Source organism: Bos javanicus, chromosome 16 (genome assembly GCF_032452875.1).
Source record: "Bos javanicus breed banteng chromosome 16, ARS-OSU_banteng_1.0, whole genome shotgun sequence".
Taxonomy (NCBI): Eukaryota; Metazoa; Chordata; class Mammalia; order Artiodactyla; family Bovidae; genus Bos; species Bos javanicus.
This window is the reverse complement of record NC_083883.1, coordinates 64,202,893-64,224,460: the sequence shown is the minus strand read 5'-3', so window position 1 is coordinate 64,224,460 and position 21,568 is coordinate 64,202,893. Positions and strand designations below refer to the sequence as shown.

Sequence of the window (21,568 nt, the reverse complement as noted above, 5' to 3'; positions counted from 1 at the left end):
AGTACTGTTCATGTTGAGGGGTGAACTTCCTCTTCCCTCAGCATAATTATCACCCCCAGAGAAACTCCTATTGCTTGTACCTCCTACAATAAACCCAAAGCCATCGTAGGCGTCACATTCCCTGTACTTTGTTCTTCATCATTCTCTCTTCCTTATACTCAGCTGGCTGTTACCCAATACCTAGGACTCTGTCTTCTGAGATGCATTAGACACTAGAGGAGTCATAGATAAATGAAACTGATGGGCTAATCCATGTTAAAATCCGAATGGCCAACATCAGCTCACTGGAGTCACTCCTCTCGACAGAACCAGCACTTTAGGGATTACACCTTAATTCCTTGTATCAGTTAGAGATGGATCATGGGAATATGAATTTCTCAAGGACATTAGACTTTACACATTTGGAGTGAAGAAGTCTATGGAAGGCTTTTGGCTCTCTTCTGTGTGGTGGGCTGGCAGTCCTTTCATCCCTGTGTGGCAACAGTCAGGAAGAAGTATATTACCAAAAAAAAACCTGGGAAAGAGCAAGGACAAATTGCAGCCTGTGAAGACAGGCTATAGCTTGTCTTCCTCTTGTCACCTCACAGTTCAGTGGCAGGTGGCTTGCAGAAGCTTGTGTCCTTTACACAAAGAGAAGCTGAGGGAGCGATAGGCCTGGCTGCCCATACCAAGGTGAGCAGACCAATAACTGAATGTGTGAGCTGTAGGGGCACCTGGTACCCTACACCTTCAGAGTTTATTAGGTTGCTGCTTTACTTTCATCTTCAGATTCTTATGTAAACTTCTCTTGCAGTCAACTCAATCTCAAACCATATAGGAAAGGTAACTCTGGGAAACATGGCTCAGGCTTAGTCAGGTTGACATAGTACAAAATCCTCCAGTCCCTAAAATCAGTATAAAAAGGTAGCTTTTCAGATCCATTTACTGGCTATTAGAGATGCTGATGTGGGGAGATAAATGTGGGAATGTAAAGAGATAAGGGGTGGAGAGGAAGTGAGCTTTCTTGGTGATCCTCAGAGCAAGTCTATAAAAGATCAATAGAAAACCCAGATAGGTGCGAAATATGATCATGTATCCAAATGTTTTTAAATATATGTGTCCAGAAAGAAAACCCTGTGATTGGGCCAGAGTTATGTCTGAGGGGTGCCGAAGGACACCCAAGGATTTGTAAGTGCTCAGGCTTCCTCTCGAGACCATGGCAACCCCTAATCCCATTCCATCCTCCTCTCTCCTCTGAGTGCTGGGTAGGCAGTCCCAGGGGGAGGAAGCCATGGGAGAAAGGGACAAGTATAACGAGAAGCACCCCAAGGGCCCTAGAGGGGGCCCCCTAAAGGCACATTCACCAGCTTTCTTCTTTGGCAGAAGCCAGTTAGTTCCCAGTGTTCTAGAATGGAATGGAACAATGAGGCTTTATGCCACTAAAGCGGTAGGCTTGTTTCAAGAGGCATTTCCTCTCTGTGGGGGAGCAGTGGGTGGGGCAAAACGATAAAAGTTGGTGGAAGGCAACTCTATCCAAAGTCCAGACCTTGAGGTGGCCCTAGAAGGACGTGCCTGTGTTTTACTCTTCTCACTTTCATTAGATCGATTTGTGACTCAATGGGAACCTTTATCGGTCACGTGTATCCAGGGTTGTTCCTACTCGCATATGGACTGTATCGAGCGGTAGTGGTCTCCAAAGCTGTGATATTCAGCGACTCTTTCCCGGATCCTTCTTTGCCTCCCAAGAATAAGGGGAGATGGGCCAGGCTGTGGAAAATGTCCCACAGAGGTTTGCTGAAGATGCTGGCCGGCTTTGGCTTGATGGCGTATGAGATCAGCTGTGTTGAGAGAGGATTGACGCTGATGAACAGGGACCTGCCACCAAGATTCATGTACGCCAAACAGTGGCAGCACCTCACCATGTTCATCCTCCTCACCCTCAACGGCTGTATAGACATCATGAGCAAAAACTTGCTGCCCCAACGCTGTGTGCCCCTAGAGAAAGGGATCTTGGTGCTGACCTTTTATGTGCTCCTGCTGCTGTTGGTGTCGCATGTCCAGGACTCCGTGGGGGTGGAGATGCATGTTCACTCTCTGCTCATCTTGGTGGTGTTGCTGCTGATGCTGGTGTTCACCGCCAAGCTGTGGGCTCCCGACACGTTTCAACTCGCTGTGATCGAGACCTTTCTGTTTCAGATGATGGGTTCCTGGCTGGTACAGGCGGGCTTCATTCTGTACAAACCAGTCTCTGGCTACCCGTGGGAGGATGATAACATTAGTGACATCATGTTTGTTACCACCTTCTTCTGCTGGCATGTGATGATCAATGCTTTGTGCCTGCTGGGAATCTATGGAGTGTCTTCCTTTTGGCATCGTTGCTACCATCCTAGCTGGAAGCTGACGGGGTCCAGAGAAGCTCCAGGTTACATATACTCCAGGAGACCCCTCTACCAATTGCTACAGGAAATGGAGCAGTCAGAGAAAGATGACCAGGCTCTGCTTTCAAAGAGTTCACCCTGAGACAGGGCCTGGAACGCCTGGCTCACCGTCAACCCCATCTACCCCCTTGTGGGTTCTCCCAGACATGCACTGTGCCCTTTGGTCCCTGGTGAAGACATAGTGGCCATGAAGGAAAGCCACTGGTCTCCATCTGCCAGCGCACCTCCTGTCCCTGAACATCTAATCATTGAGGAGACGAGAAGGGGAAACTGATAAGATTGATGGGGTTGGGGATGGGAGTAAGAGGAAGTGTGCAAGGAGAGTGCAAGGAGAGTCATAGGGGGAGAGAATGCAATAGAAGGGGGGGCCATTGAGAGGAGAGTCTGTTATTCACCACCAGATGTTTCTCCAGGCACAAGTGACTGCCTGCCTTTTACCTGATGGAATATTGATTTCTCACAGCTCAAAACTAGAATCATTCAAGTCTCATCCTGACAAAGAAAGTGGGTACTTCTACATGCTTAGCAAAGTGGCACCACCATGTGGAAGTAAGATACACAGAATTTATAATTTATATTGGTTGAAATGACACTTTTGCCAACTCTACTCTCCCCCACCCCCAACCTCAACACTTTGTAATGACTGGCTTCATTTCAAATTCAAATTAATAAAGTAAAACTTTATTAATGCTTTGCTATGGTGACATTTCAAATTTGCAGGCTTAAAATTTTTATAGAATTCAAATGTTCAATCTGTCTCCAACTTCCTCCTTTAGTACTCGTATTCCAGTCACCATCACTACCATGGTGCATATAATTTACTAGATCCTGTCCCCCTTGGGTTGTGGCAAATTTCACTGTCTTGCATCTCACAGAAAGCCATTCCACAATCACATCTTTGCCATGTTCTTTGGTACCCAGCAAAAAAGCCACCTTCATCCCAATCCCACTGAGCACCTCCAAGGAGGCCTTCTCCAAAAATTCCTACTGACTCCCTTGTTCTGGAACTCCTAAGCACTTACGTTATACCTGCCTTGTTAATTTGCTCACACGGCTGACACTTTGCTTTGCTCTGTTTCTGCAATCATTTTCCCTGGGTAGGTTTTTCCTCACCACCTTGAGTGTAATCTCCTAAGAGGTAAGGACTTTGTCATAGCCAAGTTACATAACTTCCTATGTATGCACCAAATATGTACCATAGGTGATGCTTAATAAAGGCTTATTTGCTTCCAGAATTTCCACATTCCTGTTCCTTCAAAATGTGTTACTGGACAGACCCAAGGTTCTGGGAACCTCTGCAACACACCAACCATCCTAAAGCCTGAGTCACCTCCTTAGCAATGGGCCCACTTTCTTCCTCATTCTTGGGATAAGGAAATCCACTAAGCTGTTTCTGAAATGTTTACTCTGTTATTATTTTTTTAATCCTCCCATGTGTTTCTATAAGGAACCTCTAGAAAGCTGAGACTCAGCAGGTTGAGTTGCCCAAGTCTTGTAATTGGTACAAGGCAAAACAGGAATTCAAGTGCAGGTGTGTCTGACTGAAGCCAGTGACTGTGTCCTCTGGGCCACGACGACTTTGCCCATGGCAATGGAAAAGGGAGTGACCCTCAAAATGAAATTGTTGAGGGACTTGCCTGGTGGCCCAGTGGTAAACAATATGCTTTGCAATGCAGGGGACACAGGTTTGATCCCTATTTGAGGAACTAAGATCCTACATGCCTTGGAGCAACTAAGCCTGCATGCTGAAGCCCGTGTGCTCCGCAGCCTGTGTGCCACAACTAGAGAGCCCGCATGCTGCAACTAAAGAGCCTGTGGTGTCAGCAATGAAAGATCTGCATGAGGCAATGAAGATCCCGCATGCTGCAACTAAGACCCTTCGCAGTCAGATAAACTGTTGAAAGGAAATAAAGGAAGAAAGTCAGCCAGAAAGCCCAGCTGGAGCAAGAGGCATAATACAAATACTCTATAGACCCCCCAAAGAGTACGTCTGTCACTTTCTGTCCATGACCACCCCCAAGTCTCCCCTGGGAGTGGAAGTCTGGCAGGCTCTCAACCTCTAGTTAGGCCTTAAACGTCTGGGCTCAGATCCGAGTGAGAGCTGATAATAAGAATTGTTTGTGACCAAGTTTTCTGATCCTTGCTATTTCTGCTTAACTCTTGGTTCCTAGACTCTTTTCAATTACCTTTTGTGGGGGAACTCCTTTTCTCTTTACCTCTCATACACACTGATGGGAGATGATGAAAAAGCACAGATTCTGCCGGTGGCCTGTTTCTAGTCACTTGAGGTCAAATTTTATAATGATAAACAAACCAAGTAATCAGTTGATATCCCCAACATATTATCTCTTAAATATCCAGTGTAGATAATAAACTTGAATGTTATTAATTTACTATATAGTATTTGAGACGTAACAGAGAAGCCTTGAAGGCCAGCTAAGACTTCCCAAACACTTCTAAGGTTATGTGGAGAAATTTGCAATTCTCACAAAATTCCACCAGAGGGCACTACATCCGCATCACCCCAAGCCAAGCCTCTCACTCTCCAACCCAGTAAACAAGTCTCCCAAGTACCGGTTCAAACGAACTGGGGGGAGGGGAAAGGAGGTCAGGAAAAATACAGAACCAAGTATCCAGAAAACATACCCAAGGGCTGTTTGTTTCCTGTTAAAATTTGGCATGCGAATGTGAAATAAACGGACTCAAATCAACTAATGGGATGGGGTGAGGGAGGAAAGGCTGTGGACCCAGCTGAGGACATCTTTGAGAAGAACATCAACTAAAGGACATACTCTGATCCAAGTTGTTTTTGACCATAATGCTAATTTCCTAAACTTTTAAATAAGCTTCAATAATGTTCCAATTAATCTAGAGAACAAAGATAAATCCATACAAATCTCAATACATTGAGAACAGGAACAACACTTATCTGTGAAAATCCCAGATTCACAAAACCATGAAACAGGTTATTAAACACACAAAATTATCTCCAAAGATTCCTTTTAAAAAGAACCTGTCATACAGCAATTCCCCCACTTCACCCCCCACCCTGGAATATACTGAATGTCTACTATGTGAGGCACACAGGGGAAGCCACAATGAAGGACTCAGAGGTAACCCGGTTGGTTCCTGCACTGTGGATACAGTAGGGATTTCAGAGATTAGAGGTGGTGCCCAGGAATGCATCAGCCCAGCCTGAGAAGGCTGAAGGAAGGGAAACAGAAAAAGGCTCTCAAGGGAGCTATACCTTGGAAGCATGTAAGGCTGTGAAATACTGCACTAAGGTGATTCGAGCAGGAGGCTGCAAATGAGCAAGGCCTCAGCTTTCTCACCGTTAAGCTAAAATGATGTAAAGATTAATTCTAGGATGGCATGGCTGTAGTTTTCTCGGTAGGACTTCTTTTACCATGTCATTAGTAAGATGAACTTACTTCCTCCCAATTCTCCAAGCAGTTTCCTTTTAGAAGTAAGATTTGGGGTAAGGCTCAAGACCTAAACCTTCAAGTGTAATGTGTAGGCTGGGAAACTAAGCGTTCTTTACATTTGAATGGTTTCAAGGGGCCTTCAACAAAACTCAATTCAGACTAAACAAAAATAGCTAAGACTTGAACTTATCATTTCCTAACCTGAGCTTAAGAGTATATAACGATCAGAAAGGATATAAAGAACAGTTCCTCTGGGTTCAGTATTTGATAATACCGAATTGAGGTGAAACCTGGTCTTTCCTTCTTTACTTATGTAGCTTCAAGTCTGAAAGCTCGGTTGATTGCAGCTTCTCCCCCAAATTTGCTTTAAGAGTAATGACATCAGCTTCCAAGGCTGTTTCTTTTCCTTTTATTTTTATTTTGCTTTTAGATTTTACAATGGTCTATTCTTTTGGAAAGAACTGGTGTTGGTTTATTAAAAAGAGAAAAAGTTTATAATGCTGGGTTGGGTTTCCAGGGTGTTCCTCAAGCCTGAGTCTCAGCAGTCTCTTCAGCATGAGTTAAGGTTTTGTTCACTGCCTACTGAAATCATCCAAATGTTAGAAAAACTCCATTTCCCAAACTACATGTTCTGCTTAAAGATTTGAGTATGTTTGAGCCTTACCCCAAATCTTGTCTCTGAGTGCAAGGCCACCAACTACACAGGCCCTAGGAAGACACGCTCAGGTCACTAGATTAAGGGTTTACGATCTGCAAAGTGAGACTGGGTCCTTTAAAAGAGAAAGAAATTGAGAGAAGAACTCATAGGTAAAGTCCACCCCAAACAAGGCCTTTATTTCAAGCAGCAGAACACTGAAGAAGTCCTTTTTTTCAGTCCCCAGCCATTTCTGCAGATTTGGAACCAAATTTTGACCTGTGATGTTTCTCTCCCACTCTACCCACCCCTTGGACATAGCTACTCTAAAAGAAAAAAGCCTGACTTCAAAGCCCATGAAACAGAATCCCCTGTCTGCTTTGATATTGAGTGTACCAGGAGACAGAAGAGTCCACGGTTCAAATGCTCTAATGCTTTTTAGGGAGCAGGAGGAGACTGGGGGTGGCTGGCAATTTAGGGAAGGAGAAAGAGAACAAAGGGCAGCAGACACAGCAAAGTCGAACTGGATGAAACAGGCCATTCTCCTTATAACTTCTCTAAAAGTCCAGTCTGGGTTTCTGGGGGCAAACCAGTTAGTTGAAGCTCTTTTCTTCTGCTTTTTCTTCCTTCATACTCTTTTAAGCTTCCTTGAATAGTTCTTGAACTCATTTGGGCCCTAATTCAGTTTGGTTAAGTAAGTAGGGGGCTGACTAAGGAGGACAAGGCCTCTTGTTCTGCCTGAAAAACTCAGTGGTCATGTATTACCTTGCTAACCCTCACAAAGTATGCCCCCGGTCACATGAATGGATCAAAGCAAATCCATTTCCACTCTTGGAAAAGCAGCTCAAAGCACGTGTTCTCTTGATGGTGCCGCTGTCAGTTCTGTGTAGTCAACAAACATCAGTTATTGACCAGTTATTGACCCCCCTGGACACTCCTGGGGGACACACAGATGAATAAGGAAGGTTTAGACACCAGCCAGGGCAGCAGGCTGACTCACATACTAGAAGCTTTAAGAACTGAGCTTTTCTATTTTCTATTCCGTGTGCCATCCCTACCTCTGGTGCTGGCGGTGACCAGTACAATAGAAGGCTCTGGCTCACTTCTGGCAGCCTGGCAACTGAAAATTAACGTTTTTTAAAACAAGGACATGGCCTTTCCCCTCCCAACACCCCCTCCTCAACCATTTAAACTCAAGACTTCACAGAAATAAATGGAATGAAGACAGCCCACTTTGTTATCAGATCTAAACCCACTCTCATAAAACTGATGGTGGCGCATTAGTCAGAGTTAGAAGGTTGTACTTCATGGGTTACGGCAGGGAAAGAAATAATTGAATCCCTTCAGATTATCTTGGCCTACAATAATTAAAATTATTGCTTTCTAGCATTGCTGTGTGTGCCATCACAATTAATCCTTACAATATACAAGGTAGCTGTTATGCCTAATTTGTAGGCAAGGAAACTGAGGCTTCAGAAGTCAAGCCCAGATTTGAACCTACATTGCCTGACCTGAAGCCCAGCCTTTCGTCATCATTTGAAGGATCACAAGTTTAAGTGCAAGTGTAAGGACGGAATACCTTACACTTGCAAGGCGACTTACCTGGTCCAGAATGTCACCTGTCTGAAACACACCAAAAGCCTCTGTTTGAGATGAATCTTGAGTCTGTCATCTTAAAGCACCGCAGTGTTAGCCACACTCTCACAGGGGAGGGATGTGGACCAAAGAAGCCAAGTTATGTGTGTGGTCACAAACAACATTTCTTTTCCATATTTGTGGTACAAAAAATAACCAGAAGAGCAAACTTCTTCCCTTCCTCTTCCAAAGAAACATGATTTCTTAGTTTTCAAACAGAAAATCTCATTACTGGGGCTCTTGAAAGGTGCGATAAAGGCTAGACACCATCAGGAGGATTCAGGCAATAAAAACAGTATGATTAAATCTTATCACTGGTAGCAATGAAGACATTATATTTATGTGTGTTGTATACATATATATATATATAATTGTATATCTGTTGACAAACATCCCTTTCAAGACTTTGTTCACACACGCATTTTCTCAACTATCCTAATAAAGCTCTGAGGAGAGAAGAGGAAGGGGTACTGATTCTCGTTTTCCAGACTTCAAAGATGTTCAATAAACTACATGAAAAGCAACACCAGACAGAACTTAAATTTTTGACGTACCCAAGGTTTCAAAGGGGGAGATGCCAAGACCTCAATCCCCTGTCAGCTGCCCTTCTTGGGAAACAGTTCGCACAGAGGATTTCAAATCTGTTGCGCGGCTCTAAAGGTCCTCTCTTGAACCGCTTTATTTGATTTGCAGATGAGGGAACTTGGGTCCAGAGAGGATGCAGAGTTGCCTCAGGTGTGGCAGAGGCCGGCTCTGGGTCTCCGCCCGCCGGGATCCTCTCTACGCAACGAGACAAAACACAGCGCGTGCACCACGAACGGGAGATGGAAGACTTCAGGTCACATCCCCAAACCCGCCGAGGAGGCCGCCAAGGGGGCTCTTTCCGGCCTACCTCCGGCAGCCCCCTGTCTGCGCCGCCCCGTCCGAGGCCGGCCCAGGCACCGGGAAGCCCGGGGCTACTGCAGCCCGCACACCGCCGAACTCCCTCACAAGCAGGACCTGAGGGCCGGGCAAGGGAGTGGGGATTCTCTAACAACGAAAGGCAAAAGCTGGTGCCTGTGGGTTGGAATTTCCTCTGGGCCGTGCAGTGGGACCTGGGAAAAGAACCCTCCCTCAGAATATCTGACCTGGGGGCGCCGGGGGGGCGAGCACGCGGGGACCGCCCGGGGCCAGGCGGGCGGGGGCGCGGCAGCCCGCCCGGTGGGGTCCTTCCCGGCAGGCCCCGGGCCCTCCGCCCGCCGCCGGCTCGCCCTGCCTCGCGCCCCTCCCCCATGTCCCCTCCCCCACCGCCCTTTCCCTTTCTTTCTTTCCCGGGTCCGCTCGCCCCCACCCGGCGGCGCCCGCTCGGCGGCTCGCCCAATGGCCGCGGTGCCGGGACGGTGCATCAGCTGATCCGCCCGGGCTCCGGGCCTCTGGGAACCAATCAGGGCGCCGGGGGCGGCCCCGGCCGCCGATAAAGCGTGCTGGGCGGCGGGCCGCCCTGCAGAGCTGAGAATGGGAGAAGAGCAGGCTGTCTAGGCAGCACCTCCCCGTCCTCTTCGCCTCTCTTCTCCTCACCTCGCTCTCGCCGCCTGCTCGCCCTGCCGCTTTGCTCGGCGCCCAAGTAAGCACCTGGCCGGCCCGGGGAGGAGGGCGCGGGGAGGTGGGGGGTGGGGGGGGGTCTCGGGAGTGTGCCGCGCCGGCCTCGCCGCCTCCCGAGCCGCCGCTCCCTGACCGATCGTCTCGGCCCCTTTCCACCTCCTGGCTCTACTCTGCGTCCCGGCCTGGAGGGAGGTGGGACCGGGGGTTCCCGCTTGCTTTCGCTGCCCGCGGCTCCGGGCGGGTCTGGGTCGGCGATGGTGGGGCGCCAGGCTTCGCGGAGGGCGGGGAGTTGTTTTGATCTTTCTTCAGCTGCTGGCGGCCCGAAGCGCCGCCCCTGGAGGTCGCTGGGCAGGACGAGCCGAGGAGCCCGCTCGCTGCCCGGGCCCGGCGCCCCCCGCTTGGCCGTGTGGCGTGCGTGGTGGATGGAGCGGTCCCCTTGCGGGAGCCTCGCCCTCTTTCTCCGCGTTTGCGGGCTTCGGGGCACGGTTAGCTGCCTACGCCGAGGCTAGGCGCCGGGAGAGTCGGTGGTGCGGCCCGCTCCCGCCGCGGGGTGTACCCCTGTGACTGAACAATGGGGAGCCCGGGAGCGCGGCGTGGCCGGCGGGCGCGGCGGGTGGAGAGGGCTGGCTGGCCGGACAGGGGCAGCAGCGGCGCGCTGTCCCTCCGGCGGACTCCCCAGCTCCCCACCCCCTCCCCGCCCCGGCCTTGGAGGGGTATGGCCCCCTCGGCGACGCCCTGAGATCCAGTCGGGGGCCCAAGGGGAGGGGCGCCGACTTCTGGGACATTTCAGTGGGAAAGGGCTGCTCTCAAAGTGGATTTTCCCAACTACCCTGGGGGCGGGAAGCGGGGATGCTCCCCCGGCCGCAAATCCGCGAAGAAGAACACGAACGAAGATGAAGACGACCTGGAATCTCGGTCCTCGGGGTCCCCCTCCAACTGCTTCGGCTTCGTCGCCTACTCGGTGAACGCCGGAGAGAAACCGCGAGTCAAGATCAAGTCGACTCAGGAGCCTTCGTATTCCTGCTCCACCCGGTGCGATTCCGACCGCACTCCGACTCCCTCTCCCTCTCCGTCTCCCTCGCCCAGAAAGCTCCGGTGCGTGGACCAGCGAGAGCCCGAGACCCACGAGAGGCGCGAACGCCACTCCAAAAGGAGAAGGGCCAAGGAGGGCATCATCGATACCTTTGATCTTACGTGGCTGGGGTGAGTGAGGAGCAGGGATCCAGGACCCTGCTCCCACCGCAGCTGCAAGAAACCGCTAAGGACCGCAGAATCCCAGCCCTCCATCCCCCCCACCACGTAAAATCTCGGCATCTCGGCGGCACTAGTTGATAGAGCAGGCGGCTGTTGGCATCCAACCTGTCACGGAACCGAGTTGGCATCACCGAAAAGAGCAGGCCGCGAGGCTTAAGGGAGAAAGTGTGACTTGAAATTGGAGGTGGTAACCGGTGGGAGAGGAAAGAAAGCCAGAGACGGGGTTATAGCTGGGAGCTGAAAGGGTCTGGGATTTCTCCTACTGGCTTTTAAAGGCAGGATGGGCGATGGGCATAAGGAGTGGGATTTGGATTTGACTGACCAAGTCTAGAGGGAGTCGGCAAAGATTGTCTGCTAACACAACTTGACAGACAGCTTCTCTTCCCGGAGGGGAAGGGTGAGGCTGTTGCAGGGAGAAGCAGTTGTTTTCAGCTGGGCAAACATGGACGGTTGCCCATAGAAACTTTGCCACTGTACTTCACAAAGTTGCCCAAGTCATTGGAGGAGAACAATATGTTCCTTCTCCAGCCACCCTGGGCGATCAATGGGGGAGGGAGGAGGTAGAACGTTTCCTTTTTGTGTTGGGGTTTGGTTTTGTGGCTTCAGTGTCTCTTCTTTGAGAGGTTTTGCGGTGGTGGCTCGCAGATTTTAGCATGCCTCAGCTTTTGAAACCCCAGATCTTTTTGATTTAGAAGTGGGAATTTCTTAATTAACTTAAAGTTCTCTGGTGGAATCTGGTCACTCAAACTTAAGTCTACTCTTTGAAATGAGAACTTTGCCTCAAACTGATGGAAGTCATGCCAGTGTGTGTCTTAAAATCTAGGTTGGATCAAATGTACCAAAGTACACATTAGTCGTTAGGAAGCCACCAGCTCTTAAATCTTATAGCTAGCCCCGGTTTCATCCTTCCAGCTAAATGGGGATGGGGTGGGTTGTTTATTTGGAAGGGTGGAGGAATCTTCAAAAGAACTTTTTATCGAGGCATCCTCTGGGGTGTAAGGAAAAGGGAAAACTTAACCAAGAGATCTAGCAACCAAGCCTTTCTGTGGCCGGATTTTACTTGGAGACAGATGTCTGTTCTGCAGACTGTTTCTGAACTTTCGTATTTTGTTTTGGGTTCACCACCCCCCACCCCCCTGCCCCCCAGTATCTTAGTATGAAAAATGAAACAATTCCTCTACCTCTGACATACTGCAAAAATAGAACTTAGTGCTCAAAAGTTTAGATTCTGGCTTGAGGAAGCGAATAAGGAGACTTTTGTTCAGTATAAAACTTTAATCTCCCTGAAAGCAAGTTAAATAAATGTACTGTACTTTTGAGTGTGTGACTTCCAAAGGGAGGGGCCGCCACTCCCACTGTGACTTCTTGATTTAATTGTCCTTATTGCGTTATTCCTGCAGAGGATCTGTTTGGAGTTGGTGTTCTTATTTTATTTTTTTCTCTCTCTCTTCAGAACACCTTCCACCATGGCCACCTCGGCGAGCTCCCACTTGAACAAAGGCATCAAGCAGGTGTACATGGCCCTACCTCAGGGTGATAAAGTCCAAGCTATGTACATCTGGATCGACGGTACTGGAGAAGGACTGCGCTGCAAGACCCGAACCTTGGATTCTGAACCCAAGTGTATAGAAGGTGAGAGGCTGGGCAGAATTGGGGGTGGGTGGCAGCCTGAGACCAAGCCACTAGATCTGGCCTCTTTATTCTGATGTAAAGCTTTTCTAAGGCAGGACTTTACAGACTTTATTCAGTCAACATTAAGCTCCTACACTGCCTCCAAGCATTAACAATGGACCCCTTTATTTAAATTGAGTCTTGCATATCGAAAGAAAAAAGATGAAGTCTGGGGGAGGGGGATTGGGAACTTTGTTGACTTGGGCATCCCATCTCAGGCTGATCTAAGGTACCCCCAGGAACCCAGTTTGAAAACCAAAGCTCTAACCTGACTATTCCATCTGCTATATAAACTCTTTTGAATGTCATTTAGGTTCTAGATGTAAAGCAAACACCCTAAAAGTGGTATCTAAGTAGAGCTAGCCATCATTTGTTTTTCACTGATGCACTTTTAGAATTCTTAAACTGGCTGATTGCTTATCCTACAGAAGCTATTATATGAATTGGGATGACTTTTGTCTTTTTTAATTCTTTGGTCTAGAACAAACCATAGCTGCCCTCCTTCTGGAAAGGGACTGAGGTCCATCATCTTTTACCTGATTTAGGATAGCTTACTCTTCTGATAATGCTCACATTTGAGTGAATGAATGAATGGCTATAATACAATACATATAGCATGTACTTGCTATGTGGCAGGTATTGCACAGGCCCTGGAAATATAAGATAAGAGTCTAGTCTCTGCTTTCAGAGAACTCATAGTCAACTGGAGAGAGATGAAGGAACTCGCCTTTAAAACATAGTGTGGATAAGTTACGTGGGAGCACCCTTGAATAAGTCATCCTGCTAGTGTCTGTTTATCTGTTAAAATAAGGACACCACATGAACTGGGACTGTCCATTACACAGTGTGGGGTGGGGGTGGGAAGTGAAAGAAATAAGCAACACAGATGGCCTATCAGAGAGTATTTCTCCTGTATTTCAACTCTTTAAATGATGACTGACTGACTAGAAATGTCCACTTTGTCTCCTGGGTGTCCAGTAGACTTATTTACAGAGGAAACATTATTCTTAGGTTGTTTCTGTGATTGGCACTTCTTTTAAGAAAGTGATACAATGGTCTTACTTGGAACACAGAGAGAAAGGACTGTAGGGCAACCTGCAAACATCAGGGTTTGCCTGTTATTAGCAGCAGTCATGCATCACTGACTTTCTGGACAAGACAGTGTAGATCCTTAGAAAAAGGTAAGTGAGAGGCTGTACTCCTCCCTGAAAAGTTCTTGTGCTTGCAACTTTAGTTTCCCCCTCTCTTTTTATCACAGAGTTGCCCGAGTGGAATTTTGATGGCTCTAGTACTTTTCAGTCTGAAGGCTCCAACAGTGACATGTATCTTGTCCCCGCTGCCATGTTTCGGGACCCTTTCCGCAAGGACCCCAACAAGCTGGTGTTCTGTGAAGTCTTCAAGTACAACCGAAAGCCTGCAGGTTTGTATAGGATAGACTTAATCCTAATCCATGAATTGTAAAGTTGTGGGGGGAGGATATTCCAAAATTGGTATTGGGAAGACGAGCTTATCCCAGAACTGTTAGAAGTTAGAACTAACTTCTAACTAGAAATCTGAAGGACTGGACATGCATCTCCCCATCCTGAACTTCCTTGTTGAGAGAGGTTGTGTGGTCCGTCCTCCCATTGTTGGCTGCAGAAAACCACACTGGATTCTTGTAAATCTTTGCTGGAGGAGTGCCCCATGTCACAGTCCTCCTGCCTGTAGATTTTAAGAACTTGGATTCTAAAGTTAGAATGCTGGGTTTGAGTTTTACTTGTCACTTCCCCCATTTTAAAATGGGGGGAAATAGAGGGAGGGTGCTATAAGTATACTTACAGCTATAGGGAGTATAGCTGTATGATTCTGGGTTCGATCCTTGGGTCGGGAAGATCCCCTGGAGAAGGAAAAGGCAACCCACTCCAGTATTCTTGCCTGGAAAATCCCTGTGGACAGAGGACCCTGGCAGGCTATTAGTCCATGGGGTTGCAGAGACTCGGACATGACTGAGCGATTAAGCACAGCACATAGCTGATTCACGTTGTTGTACAGCAGAAACCAACACAACACTGTAAAGCAGTTATCCTCCAATTAAAAAATAAATTAAAAAAAATGGAGCAACTAATAAAATCCGTCTCATAAAATTGTTTACAGAGGATTGAGTTATGTGCAAATGATTGAGAAGAATTTTATGTCAAATACCGGTTGCCTTTTTGTTCCACAGAGCTTGTCTTCTTTCTCTGTCTACTGACTAAAACAAGAGCATCTTGGTTCACTGATAACGTATGTTTGCCGTGAGGTTTGCTGTAACTGCACCTTTGGCTTTTTCTGGCAGACCTGTTTGTCCCAGTTTTCTGCCATTCACTTTTTTAAACTCCGCTGGAGTCTCACTTCCATGAAGTCTTGCCATACTTGGCCAGTGAGACTTTTTGGCAAGTCCTTTCTTAGTGACTCTGAGCCTTACTTGTCTTTGTTTTAAAGTGAAAAGTGAAAGTCGCTCAGTTGTGTCCAACTCTTTGTGACCCCATGTCTATACAGTCCAAGGAATTCTCTAGGCCAGAATACTGGATTGGGTAGCCTTTCCCTTCTCCAGGTGATCTTCCCAACCCAGGGATGGAACCCAGGTCTCCCGCATTGCAGGTGGATTCTTTACCATTTGAGCCACAAGGGAAGCCCCCCAAAAACTCTGTCTTAGGAGGCATTAAATTGTGGTGAAAGACCTGAGTTCTGAAGTCAAGACAGGCAGGGTTTCCTGATTCTGCCTGCCCCGGCAGTTTACCTGCCATCTCTGAGCCTCATTTTCTCACTTGTAAAAAGGGAGACTTATAATACCCATCTTAGGGTTATTAGGAAGATGCAGCTGGCTCTGCAACCCTGTGGACTGCAGCACACCAGGCTTCCCTGTCCTTCACTGTCTCCTGGAGTTTGGTCAAACTCATGTCCATTGAGTCAGTGATGCCATCCAACCATTTCATCCTCTGTCATCCCCTTCTCCTCCTGCCCTCAATCTTTTCCAGCATCAAGGTCTTTTCCAATGATTCAACTCCTTACATCAGGTGGCCAAAGTATTGGAGCTTCAGCTTCAGCATCAGTCCTTCCAGTGAACATTCAGGGTTGATTTCCTTTAGGATTGACTAGCTTGATCTCCTTGCAGTTCAAGGGACTTTCAAGAGTTCTCCAGCACCACAATTTGAAAGCATTGATTCTTTGGTGTTCAGACTTCTTAATGGTCCAACTCCCACATCTATACATGACTACTGGAAAAACCATAGCTTTGACCAGATAAACTTTTGTCAGAAAAGTGGTATCTCTGCTTTCTAATACACTGTCTAGGTTTGTCACAGCTTTCCTTCCAAGGAGCAAGCATCTTTTAATTTCATGGCTGCAGTCACCATCCACAGTGATTTTGGAGCCCAAGAAAATAAAGTCTGTCACTGTTTGTACTTTTTCCCCTTCTGTTTGCCACGAAGTGATGGGACCAAATGCCATGATCTGAATTTTTTTAATGTTGAGTTTTAAGCCTACTTTTCCCACTCTCCTCCTTTACCCTCATCAAGAGGCTCTTTAGTTCCTCTTTGCTTTCTGCCATTAGAGTGGTATCATTTGCATATCACAGAGGTCTGAAAATGGTTCCTGGGACATAGTGAAACAGCCAATAATAATCTGTAAAGATCTGTTACAGCATAGCAGTTTTTCCTGGTTGAGCTTGTCGCCTTTTTTGGTTGGTTGGGTTTTTTTGGCATGAGCCAGTACTATAGAACTTAGCACTTTGTATCTTCTCACTGGGAATGTAAGGCTGTTTGACAGACTAGACAAATGATTCTCTCAATAAAAATTGTAGATTTGGCTGTAAATGCTTTAGAAACCAGGAATAGGTCTAACAGCTAGAAGAAGTTCTTCTGTGAATAGAGGGTTCAAGTGCCTGACATTTGGTACTTGGGAAGGGGCCAGCTTGCAGATAAGGTGAACCCTTGGCTGTGTCCTGTGGGTCCTCTCCCATGTGACTTTGTTATGACCCAGTTTAGTTATAAATAAAGCCTTTTGAGAGTCTCCCTACAGATACATAATCGTAGCTTCTCTTATCATCCCCTCTCACACTGACCGGGGTACCGAAAGGTTGACCCTGGGTCAGTTCAGTAAATAACATCTCAGGTACCTGGAATCTGAGGACCACTTCCCATCAACACGGGGATTCAGTGCATTTGTCCATATGTCTCTAATAGCGTGTCCACTCTTTCTCCTAGAGACCAATTTAAGGCACACCTGTAAACGGATAATGGACATGGTGAGCAACCAGCACCCCTGGTTTGGAATGGAGCAGGAATATACCCTCATGGGCACTGATGGGCACCCCTTTGGTTGGCCTTCCAATGGCTTTCCTGGGCCCCAAGGTAAGTCTCCATGGTGAGAGGTGAATCTTGCTTTTCCCCAAGTGCTTAATTGCCAAGAGAAGTCTCTCTGGAGATGGGAGTGAATCCTTGTAGATCAAAAAGCTAGGAGGCTATCCCCAAGACTGGCTGAAATAATAGTGTAGAGAGTTAGCCCTTGTGTTACCTAAATCCAAATAATGGATGTTGAGATGTTAACATTGCACGGAAACCATGGGCTCTAGTCGGTGTCAACCCAGAGGAGCCCACTGCACACCACTCATCTGCCTCCCAGTAAAGGCAGGGATGGTGATTCCAGGAGAAGGTGTGAGAACTTTCTGACTTCTGACTTTGGGCCATGCATCTCACTTAGATAGGAATTTTCTTGACATCCTGCCTCCTGATCTTCCATCTTGATGCCTCTCCAGGTCCCTACTACTGTGGTGTGGGAGCGGACAAGGCCTACGGCAGGGATATTGTGGAGGCTCACTACAGGGCCTGCTTGTACGCCGGCATCAAGATCGGGGGCACGAACGCCGAGGTCATGCCTGCACAGGTAAAGGTCTCTAGCCCACCACCTGCCCCACCTAGAGGCATGCGGGGGCTTTTGCTAGGAAGGGCTATTGTGGTGCCCACTCCTTAACCCAAAGCCCTCAAGGTGGCTTGGAGTAGAGATGAGCAGGAAGCAAGTGTCGGCTTCTGGGTTGGGGTGAGCAGCTGGTTTTGCCAAGGCCCATCTTCTCGTTCTCTCTAGTGGGAATTCCAGATAGGACCCTGTGAAGGAATCGACATGGGCGATCATCTCTGGGTGGCCCGTTTCATCTTGCATCGTGTGTGTGAAGACTTCGGAGTGATCGCCACCTTTGATCCTAAGCCCATTCCTGGAAACTGGAATGGTGCTGGCTGCCACACCAACTTTAGCACCAAGGCCATGCGAGAGGAGAATGGTCTGAAGTGAGTGCCGCCTCCAGCCGGGGCCATTTCACTCTCTCTGCAAGAATACCTGCCAGGGGTTTGATATATTGGGGATGAGTAAGCTGCCTTCCCAGTTGGGGCCTTTAGCTCTTGGTTCAAAAACTGTCTTCTGATCCTGTCATTTTGTTCCTATTTGGAAAGTTCCCCCAAAATACTCTTCAAGTAGGATTCAAGGATGGTGATGGGGAAAGTTGACACAGATGAATGCTTTTGAAAATCTTTAGTAAGAACTAAATTAATAACAATACAAGCATCTGAATGAGCTTAATGCCTGTGGATGGGAGAGAGTTTCACTGGGACGTCTGCTGCCTGCTCAGCACTAAGAGACACAGGTTGTAAGGCAGGGTGCTGCCTTTGTGGAGAATTTCTTTTCCTGGGGCCTGGAAAACAGTCTTTGGTAGGTGAGTCACTCCATTCTTAGATCCACACCTGCTCCTTGAAGGGCAGGTTTCCTGATGGCAGGCCAGACCCTCATCTTGCCTGTTTCTTCCAGGTACATTGAGGAGGCCATTGAGAAGCTAAGCAAGCGCCACCAGTACCACATCCGAGCCTACGATCCCAAGGGGGGCCTGGACAACGCCCGGCGCCTAACTGGGTTCCACGAAACCTCCAACATCAACGACTTCTCTGCCGGCGTGGCCAACCGTGGTGCTAGCATCCGCATCCCCCGGACTGTTGGCCAGGAGAAGAAGGGCTACTTCGAAGACCGTCGCCCATCTGCCAACTGTGACCCCTTCGCCGTGACCGAAGCCCTCATCCGCACATGTCTTCTGAACGAAACCGGCGACGAGCCCTTCCAGTACAAGAACTAAGTGGACTAGACTTGCAGCCCTCGAAACCCCTCTTAATTCTACATCTTACTCCCACTCTCGCCCCTCTCAATGTTATAATAGCTATAACTCAAAGGGTGGAATATCAAGGTCTTTTTTTTTTTTTTTAATTCCTCACACCCAGTTAATATCTCTTGCTTTCTTTGGTCAGGATTGAAGGGGTCAAGTTCTTAATCACTTCACGACCACCTACCTACCCCTGCCCTTTTCTTTTTCCTATCACCGAAGCTTTCTAGTGCATTAGTTGGGAGAGGGGCGGGGGAACATAACCACTGCTTCCATTTAATCAGGTGTGTTTGTCCAATAGGCATAGCTCTCCGGACAGAGAGCCCAGTCGTTGTGAAGGGATGGGGAGGACTTTTTCTGAGTGGTTACTGAGTCAGGGACAGGGGTGCTGGATTCTATGGTTAGGTTAGGATTTCCCTTCTTGGTGGGAAGTTCCATTACTTACAAGGTTGTAACCAACTTTCTATCAAAAATGAAAATTAGGGGGGAAGGAAGGGTGGGAAGTCAGGTAGGAAAATGCCCTAGATCTCCTGGTGTGGTGCTTCCCTTGCCTGGGGCTCAATGCCCTAACAGGCTCCGCATAAATGGATGGATGGCCCTACCTTAAAGAAAAAGTTCTCATTATGTGGTCCTCCATTTATAACACAAAGCAGAGTAGTATTTTTATATTTAAATGTAAAAACAAAAAAATTATATATATGGGTGTGCAGATAAATGTGTGTTTTCTCTTTAGGGAGAAAAAGCCATTCTGGTTACGGGGAACCCAAATTTGAGACTAAGTAGTCTGGTTAGAAATAAGGATCTCCTTTTGAGTGGGCGTGGGGATGGGAGAGGCTGTGCTGGAAGAGTTGGCTGTTTGGGGCTGATATTCCCTCACGACCACTTGAGGGCTTCTCTCTGCCCTGCTTGCCCTTCTGGGAGGCTGACGTTGGTTGGTTAACAGGTGGAAGCCCATGATAGCAGTAGCCATCACCTGAGCCCCAGGTTTAAAAGACACACATGTACTTGTACACACAGGGGTTTGGAAATATGAGTTGGCTGGTCAACTTGAGCATGTTACTGACAAGGGGGTATTGGGGTTATTTTCCGGTGGGACTAGCATGTCACTAAAGCAGGCCTTTTGATAATATTAAAAAAAAAAAGATTTTTTTTTTTAAAGCAAAACAGAATTTTAGATTTTAATCATATTTGTTAGGGTTTCTAAGTCTTTGTTTTACAGAATTGCTTGTTTGCTTCAGCTGTCTCCTCCCCATCTCTGCTCTGGAGGAGATGGGACAAGTCTGGAGTCCAAACAGTTGTAATTTTGTATCTTGGTGTCTGTTCTCTGAGTGTGAAATATTCCCTTCCTTTGTTAAGATTCCTGAGGAGTTACTATTTTTTTTTTCTTTTATAATAAAAACAAACCCCACCTTTGTCCTTACATTTTCCTTAGTGTTTCTGGCTGTTTTGTGTTGGTCGCGGAAAGTGGGCAGTGGTTTTTTTCTTACCATGACAATTTCTAATTGCCATGTACAGTATGTTCAGAGTTAGACAACTCTTCATTGTAAACAAACTGTGTTAACTGCCCAGAGCAGCTCTTATAAATGTTAGGTTGATTTATAAGATCGCTTCTGACTTCTGTGGTTCTTTTAAGTCCCTATGTGCCACTTCATTTCCCTTTTTCTACCAAAAAGGGAGTTTTTTTTTTTTTTAAAGAGGCAAAGTAAGTTCAGGTATACCTGTTTTTGGAATTAAAGAATCTTTCCTGAGGCTTATTGTCAACGAACCCCATCCTGTGCTTTGGAATCTGGAGTGTTTGGGTTAAGGCCTATCCAGGCCCTAAAAGTTTGCAGTAGTGTACAAACCCCTGTGCTCCAGAACTTGCCTTTGGCCTATCACACTATCAGGTTTTGAACACTGGCTTGATTTTATTGCAGCCTAGTCTGTTTGCAACTTGTCTCACTGCCCCTACTCCATTTCATCTTCTGCCCAGCTGCCAGTGGTTCATCTAAATAGCAAATATTGACCACGTTGCTACGCTGGTTAAAACCTTCCAAGGCTGACCTAGCTCTGAGGGTGAACCAGCCCCAGATACGCCTTGATACGCTTTTCCTTGCACTAGTGAGCTGTTCACGAAGCCCCCAAAGGCTCTGGAGACACCTGTATGCCTCTGCTCTTTGTCCCTTTCCCTGGAAATTCTTCAACTTCCTGAGTTTATTTCCATATCAAGCTGGGTAGAAGCTCCATCTTCTGTGGTGCACACACCTCCAGCAAAAACACTCATCCAACAGTTTCACTTTGTAAGGTGCCAGGTACCGTAGGCAATAGTAAGTAATTACCTTTTAAAAAGATGGTATCCTCTATCAGTTTGGAGGTAGTTGTAGCCTGCTAACAGCAGATTTAGACATAAGTTTTCTTCGGGCAAGTGTGTATCACTCTAGTCTTACATAATCCTGCTGCTGCTGCTGCTGCTAAGTCGCTTAAGTCGTGTCCGACTCTGTGTGACCCCATAGACGGCAGCCCACCAGGCTCCCCGTCCCTGGGATTCTCCAGGCAAGAACACTGGAGTGGGTCGCCATTGCCTTCTCCAATGCATGAAAGTGAAAAGTGAAAGTGAAGTTGCTCAGTCATGTCCAACTCTTAGCGACCCCGTGGACTGCAGCCTACCAGGCTCCTCCATCCATGGGATTCTCCAGGCAAGAGTACTGGAGTGGGTTGTCATTGCCTAGACACTTTTTTTTTTTTCTTGTTTTGGAAGGTTCGCTCAGTCGTGTCCGACTCTGCAACCCCATGGACTATACAGTCCATGGAATTC

At 47.5% G+C, this 21,568-nt stretch overlaps 2 protein-coding genes across 4 annotated transcripts; both read left to right on the top strand.

Annotated features, from left to right (window-relative positions):
* The first annotated feature begins 861 nt into the window (after positions 1-861).
* Positions 862-3,060, top strand: TEDDM1 (transmembrane epididymal protein 1). Its single transcript, XM_061383402.1, has one exon. The coding sequence runs from the start codon at positions 1,597-1,599 to the stop codon at positions 2,497-2,499; it is 903 nt and encodes a 300-aa protein (XP_061239386.1). The 5' UTR covers positions 862-1,596; the 3' UTR covers positions 2,500-3,060.
* A 6,500-nt stretch (positions 3,061-9,560) lies between these two features.
* On the top strand, positions 9,561-20,380 carry GLUL (glutamate-ammonia ligase). 3 transcript variants are annotated; one of them, XM_061383399.1, is made up of 8 exons: positions 9,594-9,714; positions 10,779-10,895; positions 12,400-12,578; positions 13,876-14,037; positions 16,841-16,987; positions 17,392-17,519; positions 17,718-17,917; positions 18,432-20,380. In XM_061383399.1, exons 3-8 carry the CDS (start codon positions 12,413-12,415, stop codon positions 18,748-18,750), a joined length of 1,122 nt encoding a protein of 373 aa, XP_061239383.1. In that variant the 5' UTR covers positions 9,594-9,714; positions 10,779-10,895; positions 12,400-12,412; the 3' UTR covers positions 18,751-20,380. The 3 variants fall into 3 exon arrangements, with proteins under 3 accessions (XP_061239382.1, XP_061239383.1, XP_061239384.1); XM_061383398.1 differs by lacking the exon at positions 10,779-10,895 and having other exon boundaries at positions 9,561-9,714; XM_061383400.1 differs by lacking the exon at positions 10,779-10,895 and having other exon boundaries at positions 9,594-10,724.
* Positions 20,381-21,568: the final 1,188 nt, after the last annotated feature.

Excerpts from the sequence above, each read along its gene's own strand:
- TEDDM1 (XM_061383402.1), top strand. The coding sequence starts at position 1,597 with ATGGGAACCTTTATCGGTCACGTGTATCCAGGGTTGTTCCTACTCGCA.
- GLUL (XM_061383398.1), top strand. The coding sequence starts at position 12,413 with ATGGCCACCTCGGCGAGCTCCCACTTGAACAAAGGCATCAAGCAGGTG. Across the intron at positions 16,988-17,391 it reads TGGCTTTCCTGGGCCCCAAG|GTCCCTACTACTGTGGTGTG; the intron begins GTAAGTCTCCAT and ends ATGCCTCTCCAG. Across the intron at positions 17,520-17,717 it reads CCGAGGTCATGCCTGCACAG|TGGGAATTCCAGATAGGACC; the intron begins GTAAAGGTCTCT and ends CGTTCTCTCTAG.